General features: G+C 49.1%; 5 protein-coding genes across 5 annotated transcripts; 2 read left to right on the top strand and 3 right to left on the bottom strand.

The window, feature by feature from the left end:
* Positions 1-3,398: 3,398 nt before the first annotated feature.
* PFICI_14872 (uncharacterized protein) lies at positions 3,399-5,279 on the top strand (the record flags this gene model as incomplete). The annotated part of the gene is made up of 4 exons (XM_007843453.1): positions 3,399-3,908; positions 3,976-4,442; positions 4,519-5,071; positions 5,136-5,279. The coding sequence occupies 4 exons, from the start codon at positions 3,399-3,401 to the stop codon at positions 5,277-5,279; spliced, it is 1,674 nt and encodes a 557-aa protein (XP_007841644.1).
* An 878-nt stretch (positions 5,280-6,157) lies between these two features.
* Positions 6,158-6,806, top strand: PFICI_14871 (Mitochondrial import inner membrane translocase subunit tim-17; the record flags this gene model as incomplete). The annotated part of the gene is made up of 3 exons (XM_007843452.1): positions 6,158-6,226; positions 6,297-6,650; positions 6,765-6,806. 3 exons carry the CDS (start codon positions 6,158-6,160, stop codon positions 6,804-6,806), a joined length of 465 nt encoding a protein of 154 aa, XP_007841643.1.
* A 338-nt stretch (positions 6,807-7,144) lies between these two features.
* On the bottom strand, positions 7,145-8,815 carry PFICI_14870 (uncharacterized protein; the record flags this gene model as incomplete). The annotated part of the gene is made up of 2 exons (XM_007843451.1): positions 7,145-8,434; positions 8,498-8,815. The coding sequence occupies 2 exons, from the start codon at positions 8,813-8,815 to the stop codon at positions 7,145-7,147; spliced, it is 1,608 nt and encodes a 535-aa protein (XP_007841642.1).
* A 342-nt stretch (positions 8,816-9,157) lies between these two features.
* On the bottom strand, positions 9,158-10,897 carry PFICI_14869 (uncharacterized protein; the record flags this gene model as incomplete). Its single annotated transcript, XM_007843450.1, has 1 exon — positions 9,158-10,897. One exon carries the CDS (start codon positions 10,895-10,897, stop codon positions 9,158-9,160), a length of 1,740 nt encoding a protein of 579 aa, XP_007841641.1.
* Positions 10,898-11,513: 616 nt separating this feature from the next.
* On the bottom strand, positions 11,514-13,988 carry PFICI_14868 (uncharacterized protein; the record flags this gene model as incomplete). Its single annotated transcript, XM_007843449.1, has 1 exon — positions 11,514-13,988. One exon carries the CDS (start codon positions 13,986-13,988, stop codon positions 11,514-11,516), a length of 2,475 nt encoding a protein of 824 aa, XP_007841640.1.
* Positions 13,989-15,109: the final 1,121 nt, after the last annotated feature.

Raw genomic sequence — 15,109 nt, 5'->3', positions numbered from 1 at the left:
GACCCCTTTTTACGCCAGCACATGCAGGCGTTTTGGTGGGGTGCCTGCTACCTGCGGGTCTGGGGTACTGAACATTGAATGCCTGGAGTCTTTGCATTATAAATACAAAGCCCTCTTGCTGATTGTTCAAGATTGTTGAATTTTAGACGAGAAACGTGGGAGTAGTAAGAGTATTAAAGGCGGGAAAATAATCACAATACGGAAACTCGAAGGGAGGAGATGAGAAAAGAAAAATTACTTGCCTTTGCTTCCACTCTCATTCGGACTGATAGTCACCGACGTTCTTGTCTCTTTTTTATCCTCCTCTTCCTTGATCTTGCGACATGTGCCGCAGTCGGTATTGATTCTGGATTTTGCCGTGACAGCCATTGTGTCTTTATGGCGTGTCCAGTATTGGTACTTGGAGTGTGCAGTGTTCCTTTTCGAATACAAAATGGAAATTAAAGATGGTTTGAAGTGTTTTGTATTCTCTCGTCCAAGCACAGAGGCCGTCAAAGTTTCTGGCAGTGCGTTTTGCCGAGACTGCTCAACGTGTTCTGTTAGTCTAAGCAATGACGCGATATCGTGGACGGTGGCATCATCCCCGTGTAAAGTGTCCTTAAGCGATTCTGCAAGAGCTTACACATGAGCGTCCTGGTTTCTCTCCTTTTCAATTGCATCCCTCGGACGATGTAAATAGCATGAATGTAAAAAGACGGACGTGTATTGATTGCCGGGTGCTTTTAGAGCCATGTACCAATCGTTGGTGGTCGTGTATGTGATGCTCGCAATCTACAAACTCCTCTGCAGGCGGGTAAAACATGAACATGAACATTTGCCCAATGACCGATGAAGCGAGGTTTTTTGGGATGTGCACATGGCACTGTAAAAAGAAAGCACGTAAATGCTGTTGCTTCCAAGCGGCACAAAGCACGAGTTTGATTATCCTTCGGTATTGCTCAACCTAGATATGAGTCTGACAGTGACGCCACGAATCAGATTGGTGGCATGATGAGTCAATCAAAATTTGCTCATTTCCTGACTGTCCAAGTATACCCTGAAGTGATAGATTGGCATAGCTCGGCCATTGGAGAAATGCGAGTAACGGATCGAGGTTCGACTGGCATGACGAGCTGTCCGCAACCTCGTAGCCGTTCTAAAGCGTCTCGAAAGACCATGCAGAGGTCTCTTGGGTTCACAGACCGTTGATATTTTCGTTAGTAGGCTTGACTGACCAAGGAAAAAGCCGCCATGAAACACGTAGAACTTGCACTATTGAGAAGCTCACGGTTTTACGTCTTCTGAAATCCAGTGTCGCTTGAAAGGGCGCCATTTTGTGAATTCGCAGGGCAAAGAGAGATTTTGCCTCCTCATTTTCAACTGCAGGGCTGTCAATCAGTTCTAACAAAAACTATAAAGTTTCTCAAACACGATACAGATCCTGTCGTTTCTTTAGAGTCACTAGCTTACTTGATGGAAGAAGACAGTCGTTGAATTCTCAGACTAGCGTCAATTAGCAGGTCATTGCGATTAGGAAAGATGAGGCCAGGATAATTTCATGGTGATGTTTTACCTAGGCACAAAGTAGGCTGGTCAACCGTGTCCTGTCAGTTTCACCACAACCTAGAATCTATATTCATCAGAGCTGACTGCACCTTGAGGCAACCATAAACCTCACGTGGGTTCATCTGTTAGTAGACTTGGACATGCCTGACTTTGACAATGTGTCTGCGTCGTCTTGTTACCACGGTAGTAAGCCCCAGCACGATGACCATGCAAAGCGAATATCCAATATTCCATGGCATCTGCTTGATCATTTTCAAGGACGGGAAGAACTTGCTATTGGTTATCTAATCACGAGATATCAACTCACAGGTACGTGCTGCTTGAGTAAAGAACTGTGCGAGTCTCCAAAACGGCAGTCAGTCCGAGACTCCGAGGCCGTTGACTTTTGACAGAATTTTATTGGAAAGAAACTCTGGGGATGCTTCCTAATTGGACTACAGTCTCGACAATCTAAATAGGCAACTTGTACACGACAAGTTTGGTATCAACATGGCATGGAATGCCGTGCCAGGCATTGTGGCATACGACTACAGGACCAGAGTATTGGTTATCCACATACACAGCTGCGGGAAGCCAATACATGTGCAACCTTGGCTTCCAGGATGTTGGCCATTGACTACCCCGGACCAATGAGGCATCGGATTGAAAACAAGGCGAACCCTCTTTGCCGGCTGCATATTTGCCTCGTTTGTGCTCATCGAGGATAGCGAGGATAGTGCAGCTGGTATTGCTGGAGGAGTGGGGAGAATCGTGGAGATATGCCGGAATCAGGGCCCGGCAGGAACGGGATTAGTGTCCGACAGGGGGACGTCCACTAGACGACGTCATGCTCGCTCTCAACCAGCTGCTTCTTGACCCAAATATTTCCCTCTTGTGCCTTTTAGGCAGTTTTGGGATCTCGCCGATTTTGCCCTACATGGGCTTTCGGGACTTGCTCATATCAATAGGCAAGCTTTTGTCAGCAAGTTTAATTCCAGATCAGCAAAGGCGCCCTTGAATGGAAAGCGTGTCGCTAGACTTTGTTAACCTGTAGTTGCATCGACAAGACTTTCGGAGACTTTGCCCGGCACATCTCATGTGCCGAACTATTCGTGATCTGCTTTGAGGCATGTACGTGTACGATTGTCCAGACTGGGCCAGTCGTCTCGACTATCCTAGTAGTACATTTCCTATTTCTCCATCTTGCTCTCGAGAGTATGTAGTGTACATGATTGCCATTCATGATCTGCATACGCATTGCATATTGTGTTGGAGTTGCTAGGCATTCTCAGATACGTTTACGACAAATGCACAATTACAAAAACATTCTGTGGATTTCTGTTCTAGAGTATGGACAGACAAAAATCAAAAATAGAGACTTTAGACACGGACCAAAACATTTGGTTTTCTGGATTCCTACCGACGTAATAAAAGCGTCGTTATGGTCATAAATCAAACCACCAACAGAAAAGGCGTCAACGAGGTCCACGATGCCCACGGACACCTCTGGCACGTATCAGCTGACTGGCCCGCCCGTGTGGGTCTGGGGATCCCTCGACGAAACTGACGTCACACTCCCCATGGGGCTTTCAGTATAGTATCCGCTCTGGGGAATTACCTTAACAAAGTAGTCTGCTTTCGAGTCAGCACCAGGGGAAGCACTATTGTGATTTCGGCATTTTACTCCACAGTAGTGCTGCGTTAGCATGTCCTCCAACGGTTCTGCTTGATGTGGCTTGGCGAGAGGCAAGTATATTTAAGACTGGGCAAGTCGCCATGGTAGAAATAGTTGTATGCGTAATCATCCCGCATCTTTCCAAAGGTGTCTATTACGAGTTACCATTAATTAGGTGTTGCTCCTCAAACACACCAAGATGCCCACGATAAATATCAGTTCTGATGCGGCTCGGCCTAAACCGCAAGGCGAACATGCTGAATTCGCTGACCTCTCGGCCGTCAAGACCAGAGACCTTCCCACCAAAGCCGCCGAAGATGTCGCTTACGGTCCCAGCGGGGTTCGGGGCATCATCAGCTCCCCATATATCTTGTTTGCCGCGTTTGTAGCATCCTTGGGTGGCTTTTCATTCGGCTACGACCAGGGTGTCATATCCATCATTAATGTCATGGACCAGTTCCATCAAGTATATCCCTTTGCCGCCACTGGCTTTGGCAAGGGTTTCATGACTGGTATGCTGGAGCTTGGCGCCTTTTTGGGTTGTTTCTTTATGCCCTGGTTGGCCGACAAGATTTCTAGAAAGAGAGCTCTTGTCGTTGTGGTTGTCATATTCAATATAGGCGCTATTTTACAGACAGCAGCCGTCAACTACGGTATGCTGGTTGCTGGCCGAACCATTGGTGGTATTGGTGTCGGAACACTTGCTTTGGTTAGTATTGACAATCACTGAATGTCACAGTCAACAGCTCCAGGAACGTTTATTGACTTGTTCTTAGGGTGCTCCTTTGTACATTTCCGAAATCTCGCCCCCAAACCTACGAGGCACGCTGCTTGTCCTGGAGTCGGTTTCCATCGTGACTGGTGTTGTTATTTCCTTTTGGATTACATACGGCACTCGAGAGCTTGCCGGCGAAATTTCATTCCGTCTCCCTCTGGGCCTGCAAATGGTCTGTCCGACCCTGCTCGGAATACTCATCAACTTCTTCCCATACTCGCCGCGCTGGCTAGCCCTTGTTGGCAGACCCCACGAAGCTCTCACCGATCTTGCAAAGCTGCGTAGACTGCCAGAGTCGGATGAGCGCGTCCAGACTGAACTGCGGGGAATCTTGGTCGAAGCCGAGTTCCAAAAGCGAATGCAAGAGATTCGACACCCTGGCGTCAAGGGTTTCCGCAAAGAACTCGTCAGCTGGACCGATCTTTTTAGCAAAAAGACATGGCGTCGCCTATGTGTTGGTCTTGGTGTGTAAGTGCTCGAGTTTGCCTTTTGAAGCGAGAAAGAAGAGTAAAAAGGCAAGAACTAACATGTTTTTGACTTGTAGCATGTTCTTTCAACAGTTTTCGGGCATCAATGCCTTCATCTACTACGCTCCAACTTTATTCGAGTCGATCGGACAGTCTGCAGATATGGCGCTCATCATGTCTGGAGTCTTTAATATCTTGCAGCTCGTAGCTGTTGGGGTTTGCTTCTTCATTATTGATAAGCTTGGTCGAAGGCCGTTGGCTATCTGGGGAGCACTCGGCGGGGGTATTGCCTGGGCCATCATGGCTATCCTCGTAGGCCTATACTCTCATGACTGGCCCAATCACACCGCTGCTGGCTGGGCGGCTGTTGCCATGGCATTCATCTTTGTCCTCGTCTACGGAGTCTCTTACTCGCCTCTTGGCTGGGCTTTGCCATCTGAAGTCTTCCCTAGCTCCACCAGAGCCAAGGGGGTGGCATTATCAACCGCGACTTGCTGGTTGAGCAATTTCATCGTTGGTGTAGCGACTCCACCCATGATTGAACAGATTGGCTTTGGTACCTATGTATTTTTCGCGGCATGGTGTTTCATCGCTGCTGCTTGGGCCTGGTGGTTTGTTCCAGAAACCAAGGTTAGTATTATCAAGAGCTTGTCTTTGTTTTTTGTTTTGTGAAATTCCAACTAACATGAATTAGGGCAAATCACTTGAGCAAATGGATGAAGTATTTGGAGACAATAGTGGAAATGAAGAAAAGGACGTGTTAAAGGCCGCCACACTCGGGATCGAGTCAATCTATCCCAAACCCAAGGTCGACTCTGCTGATGTGGCGACGCCGTAATGGCATGTACAAATTTTGCATGGGACAGGCGTTGCATACGGGATCATGATGGCATTTGGGTTTGGATGCGATACTGAAATATACCTATGAATTGAATGAAAGCGAGTAAAGCAGTCAAATTTGAGCTTGCATCCATTACTTAATGATACCAATAGCACAAGTGAGGCAGATGTACGATACAGAGAGCAATATCAGGAGGCAACCTTTTTTGAACCAATATTGGTACTTTTTGGTTAATGGATCATTAAATTTCTTTTGAGTATTTCCATGAAGGACGTCCTCCACCGACTTCTGCGACGAATTCAAGCACATGGCAGCGCCAGTTTTACCATTACACGGTTCATCTACTTCTGAAGCTTGCCTTTGCCGTCAAATGTGTTGCCAAATAAAGATAAGGAAAAGAGCCTGCATGAAACAGGACAAGACACACTCTCCGGGCATGGCGATCAATATAAAGTGATGTACAAAATACCGATCGGGCATTGGTTGCGCCGTTGCGGTGGCCCGACTCCGGAGCAACGTGCCAAGCCCGGGACAAGAGACCCACATTACATAATGCAGACTGCACGGATGCGCCGATGATTCAAGCATGTACCCACGTACCGTTAGCTCTGATGGATGGTCAGTGCACCGCAACTTTTTCACGCCATCGATTCCATCACGTATCCGGGGGAGCATCATTTGCGACCAGCAAGAATTAAATCACATTCTGAATCTCCACGACCGCTTCTGTATTATACGCTCGAGACAGTCGCTTCGACCTCTCGACTCCTCAAAACACCCATCGGCAACGTCTCACTAATATCACACATATCGGAGACGTCGACTTCATTGTCTTTTCGCATTCGTCATCCTCACCTCTTTAAAAGAACATCAAAATGGATCACACGCGCGACCCTTGCCCCTGGGTCATCCTGAATGACTTTGGCGGTGCCTTTGCCATGGGCGTAAGTTCCATTGAGATTTCTATTCCGAACCTGGGCGTGTTTACACTCGACTGACATGTATTGCTTCTAGGCCATCGGCGGCACAATATGGCACGGTATCAAGGGATTTCGCAACAGTCCTTACGGCGAACGTCGGATAGGCGCAATCACAGCAATCAAGGCCAGAGCTCCCGTACTTGGAGGAAACTTTGGTGTCTGGGGTGGACTTTTCTCAACATTCGACTGCGCCGTCAAGGGTGTCCGCAGGAAAGAGGATCCCTGGAACGCCATCATTGCAGGTTTCTTCACTGGTGGATCTTTGGCCATAAGAGGCGGTTACAAGGCTGCCAGAAACGGTGCCATTGGTTGTGCGGTATTGCTTGCTGTCATTGAAGGTGTTGGTATCGGTTTCCAGAGAATGTTGGCAGGAAGCACAAAGTTAGAGGTACGTCTCCACGAACAGTTGCCTCACATGGCGTATTGCCACCTCGATCAGCACTCTACGACCATTGAAATTCCTTTACTGAGAATGGTATCACTAACTGCCCTTGTTTGACAGGTCCCTCAGCCTCCACCCAGCAACGAGACGGCCCTGGCCTAAGTTTTTCGACAAAAAAAAAAGTTACCTCAAAACACTTCCCTCGCCACTCTACTCTTTCGCGCCGCGCCAGGCTTTTTGTTTTCGATTTGTCTGTCAACATACTCAATATAGGGAGGGGTTTAAATTGTAAAAATAGACGGTTCTCGGATGTTGGCTCACGTCCCATTGTACAACTGGAGTTTGGGGGGAACTAGCCAGCACGCGGCGAACAGGAAAGCATTTACGATCACAATAAAGAAGATTAATGACAACAGCCGCGGTACCATTGCAATAATCAGCTTGAAATCTACAACCCAACGTTGAATGACGCGCAGGATCGCACCCTCTTTGGCAAAAAGCTAACCATGAACTGCATAGTCGCCATCCTTGATACCATCGAATATCCTCACGACTGCATGGTCGTGCTCATCAATCCATGCTCTAAACATGCCTCCGCAGTTAAAGTCCTGCAGGATCTCGTGTCGAATGTCGACAATGTCACCACTGGCTGCATCTCTCACGACGACTGCCTCGATCCCAATCATACCTCCTTCGCCCTCCCCCGTCTTGCCCCAACGATCGCCGGCGCTCCTTTGCAACTCACCATTCCGGCCGGCTACACGCTTCAGTGCCTCGGCAGTGGACACGCCAGTCCAGCGAGCTATACCGACAACAGTCCTCACGGCCGCCACGCGAAGAAACGAGTCGCCATTTCCCGTTCCAGAGAGGCCCGCAGATCTCGTAGTTACTAGCCTTTGGTCTTGCGCCACCGGTTGATAGATGAACGGAGTAGGGAGGCATTGGGCAACCATGCTCTTCAGTTGAGTGCTCAGCTCCACCACTGGACTTTGTGCGCCCAGATACTCTCTCCAAGCTGTCCATGGCGGAGTCGCGCGCCTCGAGGGCGACATTGTCGGGGTACCGTCTTCTTCCCATTGCTCCGCCCAGAATCCAGCGCCCATCGAGGGGGTATCTCCAATGCGTCCAGTCAGCTTATTGGTCATGCCGCCGGTACTGGTGGCACAACAAATGACTCCATCGGCATCAAGTGCCACTGCACCACATGTCCCCTGCGGGAGAAACTCGTCTGCGCTCCAAGTAGCTGTTGCCCACGACTCTGTGTGTACCTGATGCTCCGACTTTTCACGCTCTAGGGCCCGTACATGCTCGTCCCATCGTGTCTGCGTGAAAAAGTAGTTTGGCTCTACCAGATCTAGGCCATATTTTGTCGCGAGAAGCTCTGCACTGGGACCGTGCACCAGCGTATGCCCCTGGGCGGAAGGAATATCCAAGTTTTCTCCAGCCTCGTCTCTCGATGCCCATCCAAGATCCGCTTTTCCTCTCAGATCGCCTTCTCCATGTTCTAGCATCTTCCGGGCAAGCAAGATGGGATTCTTGACTCGTCGAAGTCCAGTCACCCCGACGCCTCGCTTTGCAAAACCACTTGATACCATGACCGATGCCTCCAACTCGTTGATGCCATCACGAGTAAATACAGCACCGTGGCCAGAATTGAACAATGGGTTATTCTCTAGCAACTCAACAGCATACGTCGCAATATCTAAAGCTGATGGGCATCCAGTCCTTGACGAGCGTGCTTCTTGCTTGAGAGATACAGGAGTGGTCATGTACGCGTTTGTTTTGGTTATCTGCAGCATGTCAGTAAATGGATCTCGTCAAACCATTGGTCGCATTCAGTTAAGTGAGCTTACGATATTTAGTAGTGCATCGCGATATTGGGCATATTTCTGTGGTGACATGGGCCGTATATTGCCAGCACCGCCATGAATGATCAAGCGAGGCGAGGCGGATACGGTTTGCGACTTCAAGTCCATTTCGACAGTAGCTTTGCGCTTATTCACACGTAATATCCTTTGATCTTTCCAAAAGTGTATAATGGTCTTGCAGAGAGCTCTTGTAGGATTATCTTTCTTGAATATGCCCTTGGCAAAGAATTCGGCTCCGTTGTCTTTGCATTCCCCGTTATTCACAGCGGAGCCCCCGAGCCGCGACTCAAGGCCAACGGTCATGGACACCCACCCACCTGCCTCTTTAGGCTGCCCGATATCGCCGAAGATCCACTCATCTTTCGGGCTCCTCCGCTGAATTCTTGTAGATACTGGTCGGCGGGGAGGTGGAGGGAAACTGTAGGACGTCCGAACCCTTTGGTATTATACCTATGAGCACTGTACTCGTTCTTGATACACTGCTGATTGCAAAGAGACTACAGTGGGTATCATTTGTCTCCCCTTTGCGTTTTACTTGTACGTTGCATCAATGTATTAGACCGCATTCGAGTCATGTGGGTGTAAATCAGCGCTTCTAGCATGCATTGGTAGCAGATAAACTATAATTTCTCCCTACAAGCCGCCCTATATGTCACCATAGAATCGCCACTTGCTTTCAAAGTTTCTTTGCAGTTCCTGGTCCAGGAGCAAGGCTCGCAAAATCTCAATCGGCATCATGTTTGCCTTGAGAATGCGATCGTGAAAATCCTTTTCCTTCAGCAGCCCCCGCTCAAGCACTTCATTTCGGAGCTTCCACAGTTGGAGAGCTCCCAGCAGATAGCCTGCTTGATACAGTGGTCCATATTCGCCATTGAAGCTTCGTCGCACCTCGCCTTCAGCTGTGGCCCGCTCATGTCCAACCCGGTTGACGAGCAGGTCAATACATTCTGCTGGTGTCATTTGACCTAGATGGAACTTGAGACTGAAAATGATGCGGGCGCATCTATGCATTCGCCAAAACAATGTTCCCACCCGGTCCTCTGGACTCGTGAAGAAATCACCACGTGCCCAAAAGACTAATTCCCAGTAGAGCGCCCAGCCTTCAATGTAGAACGGGGTCTCGAATACTTGACGGTGCGGCTTGGATCTTTCGGCGATAAAGAGCTGTAAATGATGACCAGGAATCATTTCATGGAATGCAGTGGCCTTGGAAAAGTGACGATTGTTTCCGCGCATACTCATCATCTTGTCGGCATGGGCCATTTCGGCTGTAGGATACGAAACGTAGAGAACAGGCCCGCCGAGAAAGAATGGCGAAACCTTTTGTTGGCGAGGCGGGATCATGACCATTCGTATAGCCTCTTCTGCCACCCGCGGGATCGTGACAAGGTCGTGATTTTTGACGTAATTGGTCCCATCGTCGACCAAAGATTTGATAAACACTGGTTGCGATCCCGGGGGCTCAATGAGGCCCTTGACGTGTTCTAGCGCATCACGCCAGTTGCTGCCGAACCCCAGCTCCTGGGAAGCCCGGATCATCTCCGACTCGCACCATTCGTATTCCTTTTCGGCGATCCGGACAAGCTCCTCGGGTGAATATGGCATCATTTCTGCCTCCAACTCGGCGAGCAAGCCCTCTTTTCCAATAGGCTCTCCCACAATCGCGTCATTGTCTCCAGGTTTGATTCCAACTATTGCAGTGTTGAGAGTGCTGGTGAAGCTGGTGAGAGCTGTTTCAAGCTCAGAGTATGGTTGCCGCATCCACCAGTCCCACAATGGATCATAGCCACTGTAAAATTCATACATTTCCTTGAGATGATCCCGTAGCTTGGCAATCATCTTGACTGCGCGATAACCTGCCGCCTTGGAGTACCTATGAGCACCATTATTGGAAGCCAAAGACTCGCACTTGATGACCTTGTCCACCAGCGAGTGAAAGCTTGTTGCTGCCTCCTGGGGGTCGATTTGGTCGACACGCATTCGAGCCTCGATCCAGCCTCTTATGTCTGCAGCGAATGGCTCAAACAAGGGAGCGAATTCTTCATCGCGTGCCTTTTCCAGCTCGATTGTACGTCGGGCGCGAGAGAGGTAATTCTTGAGCAGGATAAAGTCTACCTTTTCATCCTGGGTGTAGGTTTCAAACGGTGCTTGGCTCAGGGAACTCAGCTCATCATCGTAGTAGCTGCGAAATCGCGAATACCGCAAGGGAGATGTATCAACCTTGTAGAATGCAGACAATTCTGCAAGATCGGCCTGGATGCGGGTGATTCGATCGGCCACGGACTCGGCCTCGATTGGAGTGACGGGCGATTCAATCGACACCCATTCTTCTGCTGAACCCGGTCTCGCTGCATGGCGCAACGGAATGGCCGTGGTTGAAGTCATGAGAAGGATAGAGGTGATGCGTAGGTTTGATTCTTGTGCAATATAGCGACCTGACTCACGAACCCTGGTTATCTTTGATGTCGCCCAATCTCCCTCTGCTGCGGAAAGTCTAGTGATTGTGACACCAACAAAATCAAAAGGACGTTGTGTGTATGGACACGCTACAGTGGTCACGGTGTTTAATGGAGGTTTGCTAGGCAACGGATCAAGGGTAACAAGAGCATATCGTACCAATTGCCAACTGTGCAGTTTACGTTACCTCCCCCGCGTGGGGCAGATAAGAAATAGCCATAGTCGAGTCACTTGCGTGTAACGTGGAGTTGGAGTAAATGACCTAGGAGGTACCTAGTCTAGATCCCGTCTTGAATCTCCCCACAAGTCTTTATTCAACACAAGGCTCAACTTGATTTACGGGGCTACCTTGGGAGATGGTTGCTATACTCCCTAGGTAGTTGACAGTCTTTTGAAGCACGATTGCTGGTTTTCATTTGGATTCATCATCTTGACAAACATCACAACAGAATGATCATTCTCTCTCCTGGCGACTTTCAACTCAACTCAATATTCGGGCTCCTACCTATCTCACATGCCGACATTCCTCACACCCATGCCATGTCTAGCTGGCTACTCTGGTGAGAACACTGGCCCACAAAGTATCCATCTCATCGGGCGTAAAATCCATGTGGCGAGTCCTATAAAATTGATGGCGTCTGATAGGATCAAAGACTCGGATTCTACCCAAGAGACTCTGCCACTTTCTTCTGGCGCCGGGGCACACTCTATCAATCTGGGTTATGGCTTGTTCACGCTCGTCGGCCTCGAAAGCATACCTGAGGTAAGTGTGAACAATGGGACGTTTCTGGTTATACTCGACAATGATTTTCACAAAGCAAGACTTTTCATTGACCTCGCGCCAAGCTGCCGCAAACAAGGCAGTCTCATTATTGAACACATCAGGGGTCGGTAGCCCCTGTTCATACAATTGCATGAAATCCATAATGGGCTTGGAATTTCCACGGGCGAGGAGGGCGCTGACGGCGACCAACGTTTTCCCGGCCGTTGGCGCCCAGTCGAAAATGGTGGCCAAGCTCTCCATGTCGGCATCCTTGACACCAAGCACTCGCGGCCCGTCCATTGGGTAACAACATCTCTCCCCCAGGCTTGCTGGGCCATTGTCAAATACATGTATAGGTTCGTTGTCTGAATCTATCCACGTTCGACCCTTGTTCAACTTTGGCTGTCGCTCAGAGGTGCTCATTCCTGAGCCATCCTGATTGCGGAGTGTTCTTAAATGGGGCCTCGCCGGGACCTCTTGGTACGCCCTTTTAATGTTGGATCCGTCATTAGTGTACGGGAATTCAACTTGATCAAGTTGCCACTCGCTTCGGACCCCGTTTGTTGGCGCAGCAAATATGACATCATATGTTCGATCACGTACGGCCACTCTATCCGCGTGCGTGGTCGAGGCACTAAAGTCATCAGTGCTTGCTTGTTGATGATGCGCAACGCCCAAGGCAAAGAGTTGTGCCATCATGTCTTGGAGCGGGACGGGAGCAGCCTTGTTCCAGCTTTGCATCAAGTTCCAAAACTCGATAAACCTATAGTCGAGACTCGTGGCCGCGTGTCTGAGCCGTGACACCTCTTCCGCGGCGGCTTTACGCGCAGCAGCTCCTCGTCGTCGAGTCAAGGGTGCCTTGGCAGACAAGACACGATCAGCGTCCTCCGGATATGCCTCCAAGCCGTGGCCATTGGTAAGCAATTGCTGGCCCAGTCGAAGAAGGGCCATCTCGGTTACGTTGCCGGCCTCGTATTGCTGATTTTGTTCATGATATTCGGCCATGCGAACCCACGCGTCCACCTCTGACGGGCGAAATTTCAGATAATGTCCAGCTACCGAGTCTACGTCTTTATTTGTCAACAGGGCCACGTTGGCAAGCAGCAGTGGAAGTGCAACGCTTGTCCAGTCGAAATTTATCTGCAGCGTCAACGCGTGGAGTTCCTCCGTAGAGATCAAGGATCTCGTTTCAAAGGGAGGCCACCTCATGTCGGACGAATCGCCTCGAGTGCGGAAATGGAGCGGAGGCCTCACAATATTGTTGGGGCTTATAAACGTCAACAGCCCTGGCCACCTCCGCGCGTTCGTCTCGTTGATGCGCCAGCCATTGTTTGTTATTTCGACAATATCAGTGAGCCGCAAAAGAATAGACGCATAGTCGTAGGCAGATGAACCTAGGCCAACAATCCCAATCTTTGAGCCCACTTGAAGAAGACCCGCGTTGCTTAGCAACCCGTTTGCGGCTAGTTGTTGTACCATGAGCTGGAAATTCGGGTGCGCTGTAAATACACGGTGCTCGATTTGAAGCGGTTCGGGATCGAAATACTGGACTTTTAACAGACCTTGAGCATTGTGAACAAAATCAAAAGCCTCGCCTTCGTCACCGTCCTCGAGATTGCCGCCCACATCTCCGTCTTTTTGGGCCCAGAGCCTCGGTTTTTGGGAATCTGACAAGTTGATAAAGGTTACTTGTGCGTCCCAGTGGAAATAAATCCTGATCTCGGGTATATTGTCCTTCACAAAGTTGACAACATCCCATACACCTCGGCGAAGGGCAACGCCCATGGTACTTCGTATACCAAATGGCTGCGTTACATCTACATCCCCCAGGGGTAGACTGCTTTCTTGTAAAAGAGCATGTGCTGCCGGGTTGATGGTCTGGTACTGGCCTTCGAGCGCCGCACGGTTAGACCGAATCTCTTGCCTGATGGCAAGATCGACATTAACGGCGTCTTGGAGAACCTTGAGCACGTCTGGTTGGATTTTTTCTACTCCTCTCAATGGGGCGCTGACTGGGGCTGCAGTTCGTATGGCGCCATCTTGTGTCGGTGCCCAGGCTTCATCCCAAATGTAGGCTTTTTCACTGGCTGCTGGTGCATTTCGATCACTGTATACGTCAAACTCTAGTTGAAGGCCAATTTCCTTGAAAGTATCCCGTTGTGCAAGAAATGCAATGACGGCATGCTTTAAAAGCTCAGCATTTCGAGCCCCAAAGCCTATCAGGGCATGCCGAACAACCTGAGTTTTTCCTGCCATGATTTGAATCTATCAAGACAAGGTTTCGTTACTTGAGAATGTTTGCTTATGTGATTGGGCTGTGGTGTGATGTTTGTGTCTGTGTTTATGTTTGACAGTTCTTCAGTTCACGAGAAAACAAGAGTATATATATACTAATTTCATGCTTGAATATGAGGGAGCTGAATTGTCTTTGTTTGACACAAGCCCTTGGTGTAATCGAACAGCAAGTCCTGTTTACAATGACTAACATCCAAAACTCACAAAGACTTGTCATTCATGCTCAAGGCATCGTAAACAAAAAACAAAGAATTAGTCTAAACGATTGATCAGTCAAGTCAGCGCCAGATGGGCAATACGAGTGTCGCCATTGTTTCTTGGACGTAATTAATCACGATTCCGACGATTTGCGGCCGCGCATTGTCAACATTTTTAGAGCAAAATGCCGTGGAGATCACTCTCGCCGAGGTTTGCGTAGAGGCCATATTGTAAAACAGTAATGACTGGCAAAATCAGTCAATATGCTCCAGCCCCTTGGATAAAGTAGATTTAATATTGAAACCTCCAGAATTGAATATTCTTTTTGAAAGATGGCAGTACATGGTACCATATTTGCCAGAGAATGGCGGATGTTGTGTCATGTACTCATTCCAGAGTATGCTATCAACAAGGCGCAGTCTTGGGTGAATATCCTCAATCTCCTTTCTCTCATTGATGTCGCATCTAAAGGCCGACTTACTCGATCGCCGCGCCGTAATCTAGCTCGTGAGTCGTATCGATAAAACACCCAAGGTGTCAAAAATGAGTTGATTTTGGCGCAATTCCTTGTCGTTCGTGGTACCAAAATACTCGACCAAGTCTCGAAGAAGAACCTGTCCCTTGTCTGGCTCGAGATAGGGCACAAGTCCTTCTGCAATTATTAGAGTCGGCCAATCCGCTGGTATATTACTGAACCATCCTTGGCTTGTCACGTCCAAGGACCGTAGAGAGTAGTCGCTGTTCGTGGAAGTCTGGATTCATCGACGCTGTAGATTTATGACCATTGCCTGGTCAAGATCAATCCAGTTCACATGACCTTGAACATTTAATTTCATTCTCAAGTACCGGCAATCCCAGCCGCAGCCGAGATGCAGCACTGTCAC

This window comes from Pestalotiopsis fici (genome assembly GCF_000516985.1).
Source record: "Pestalotiopsis fici W106-1 unplaced genomic scaffold PFICI_Scf_14, whole genome shotgun sequence".
NCBI lineage: Eukaryota > Fungi > Ascomycota > Sordariomycetes > Amphisphaeriales > Sporocadaceae > Pestalotiopsis > Pestalotiopsis fici.
The sequence above is the reverse complement of the archived record's forward strand: the minus strand, read 5'-3'. Positions and strand labels throughout refer to the sequence as shown.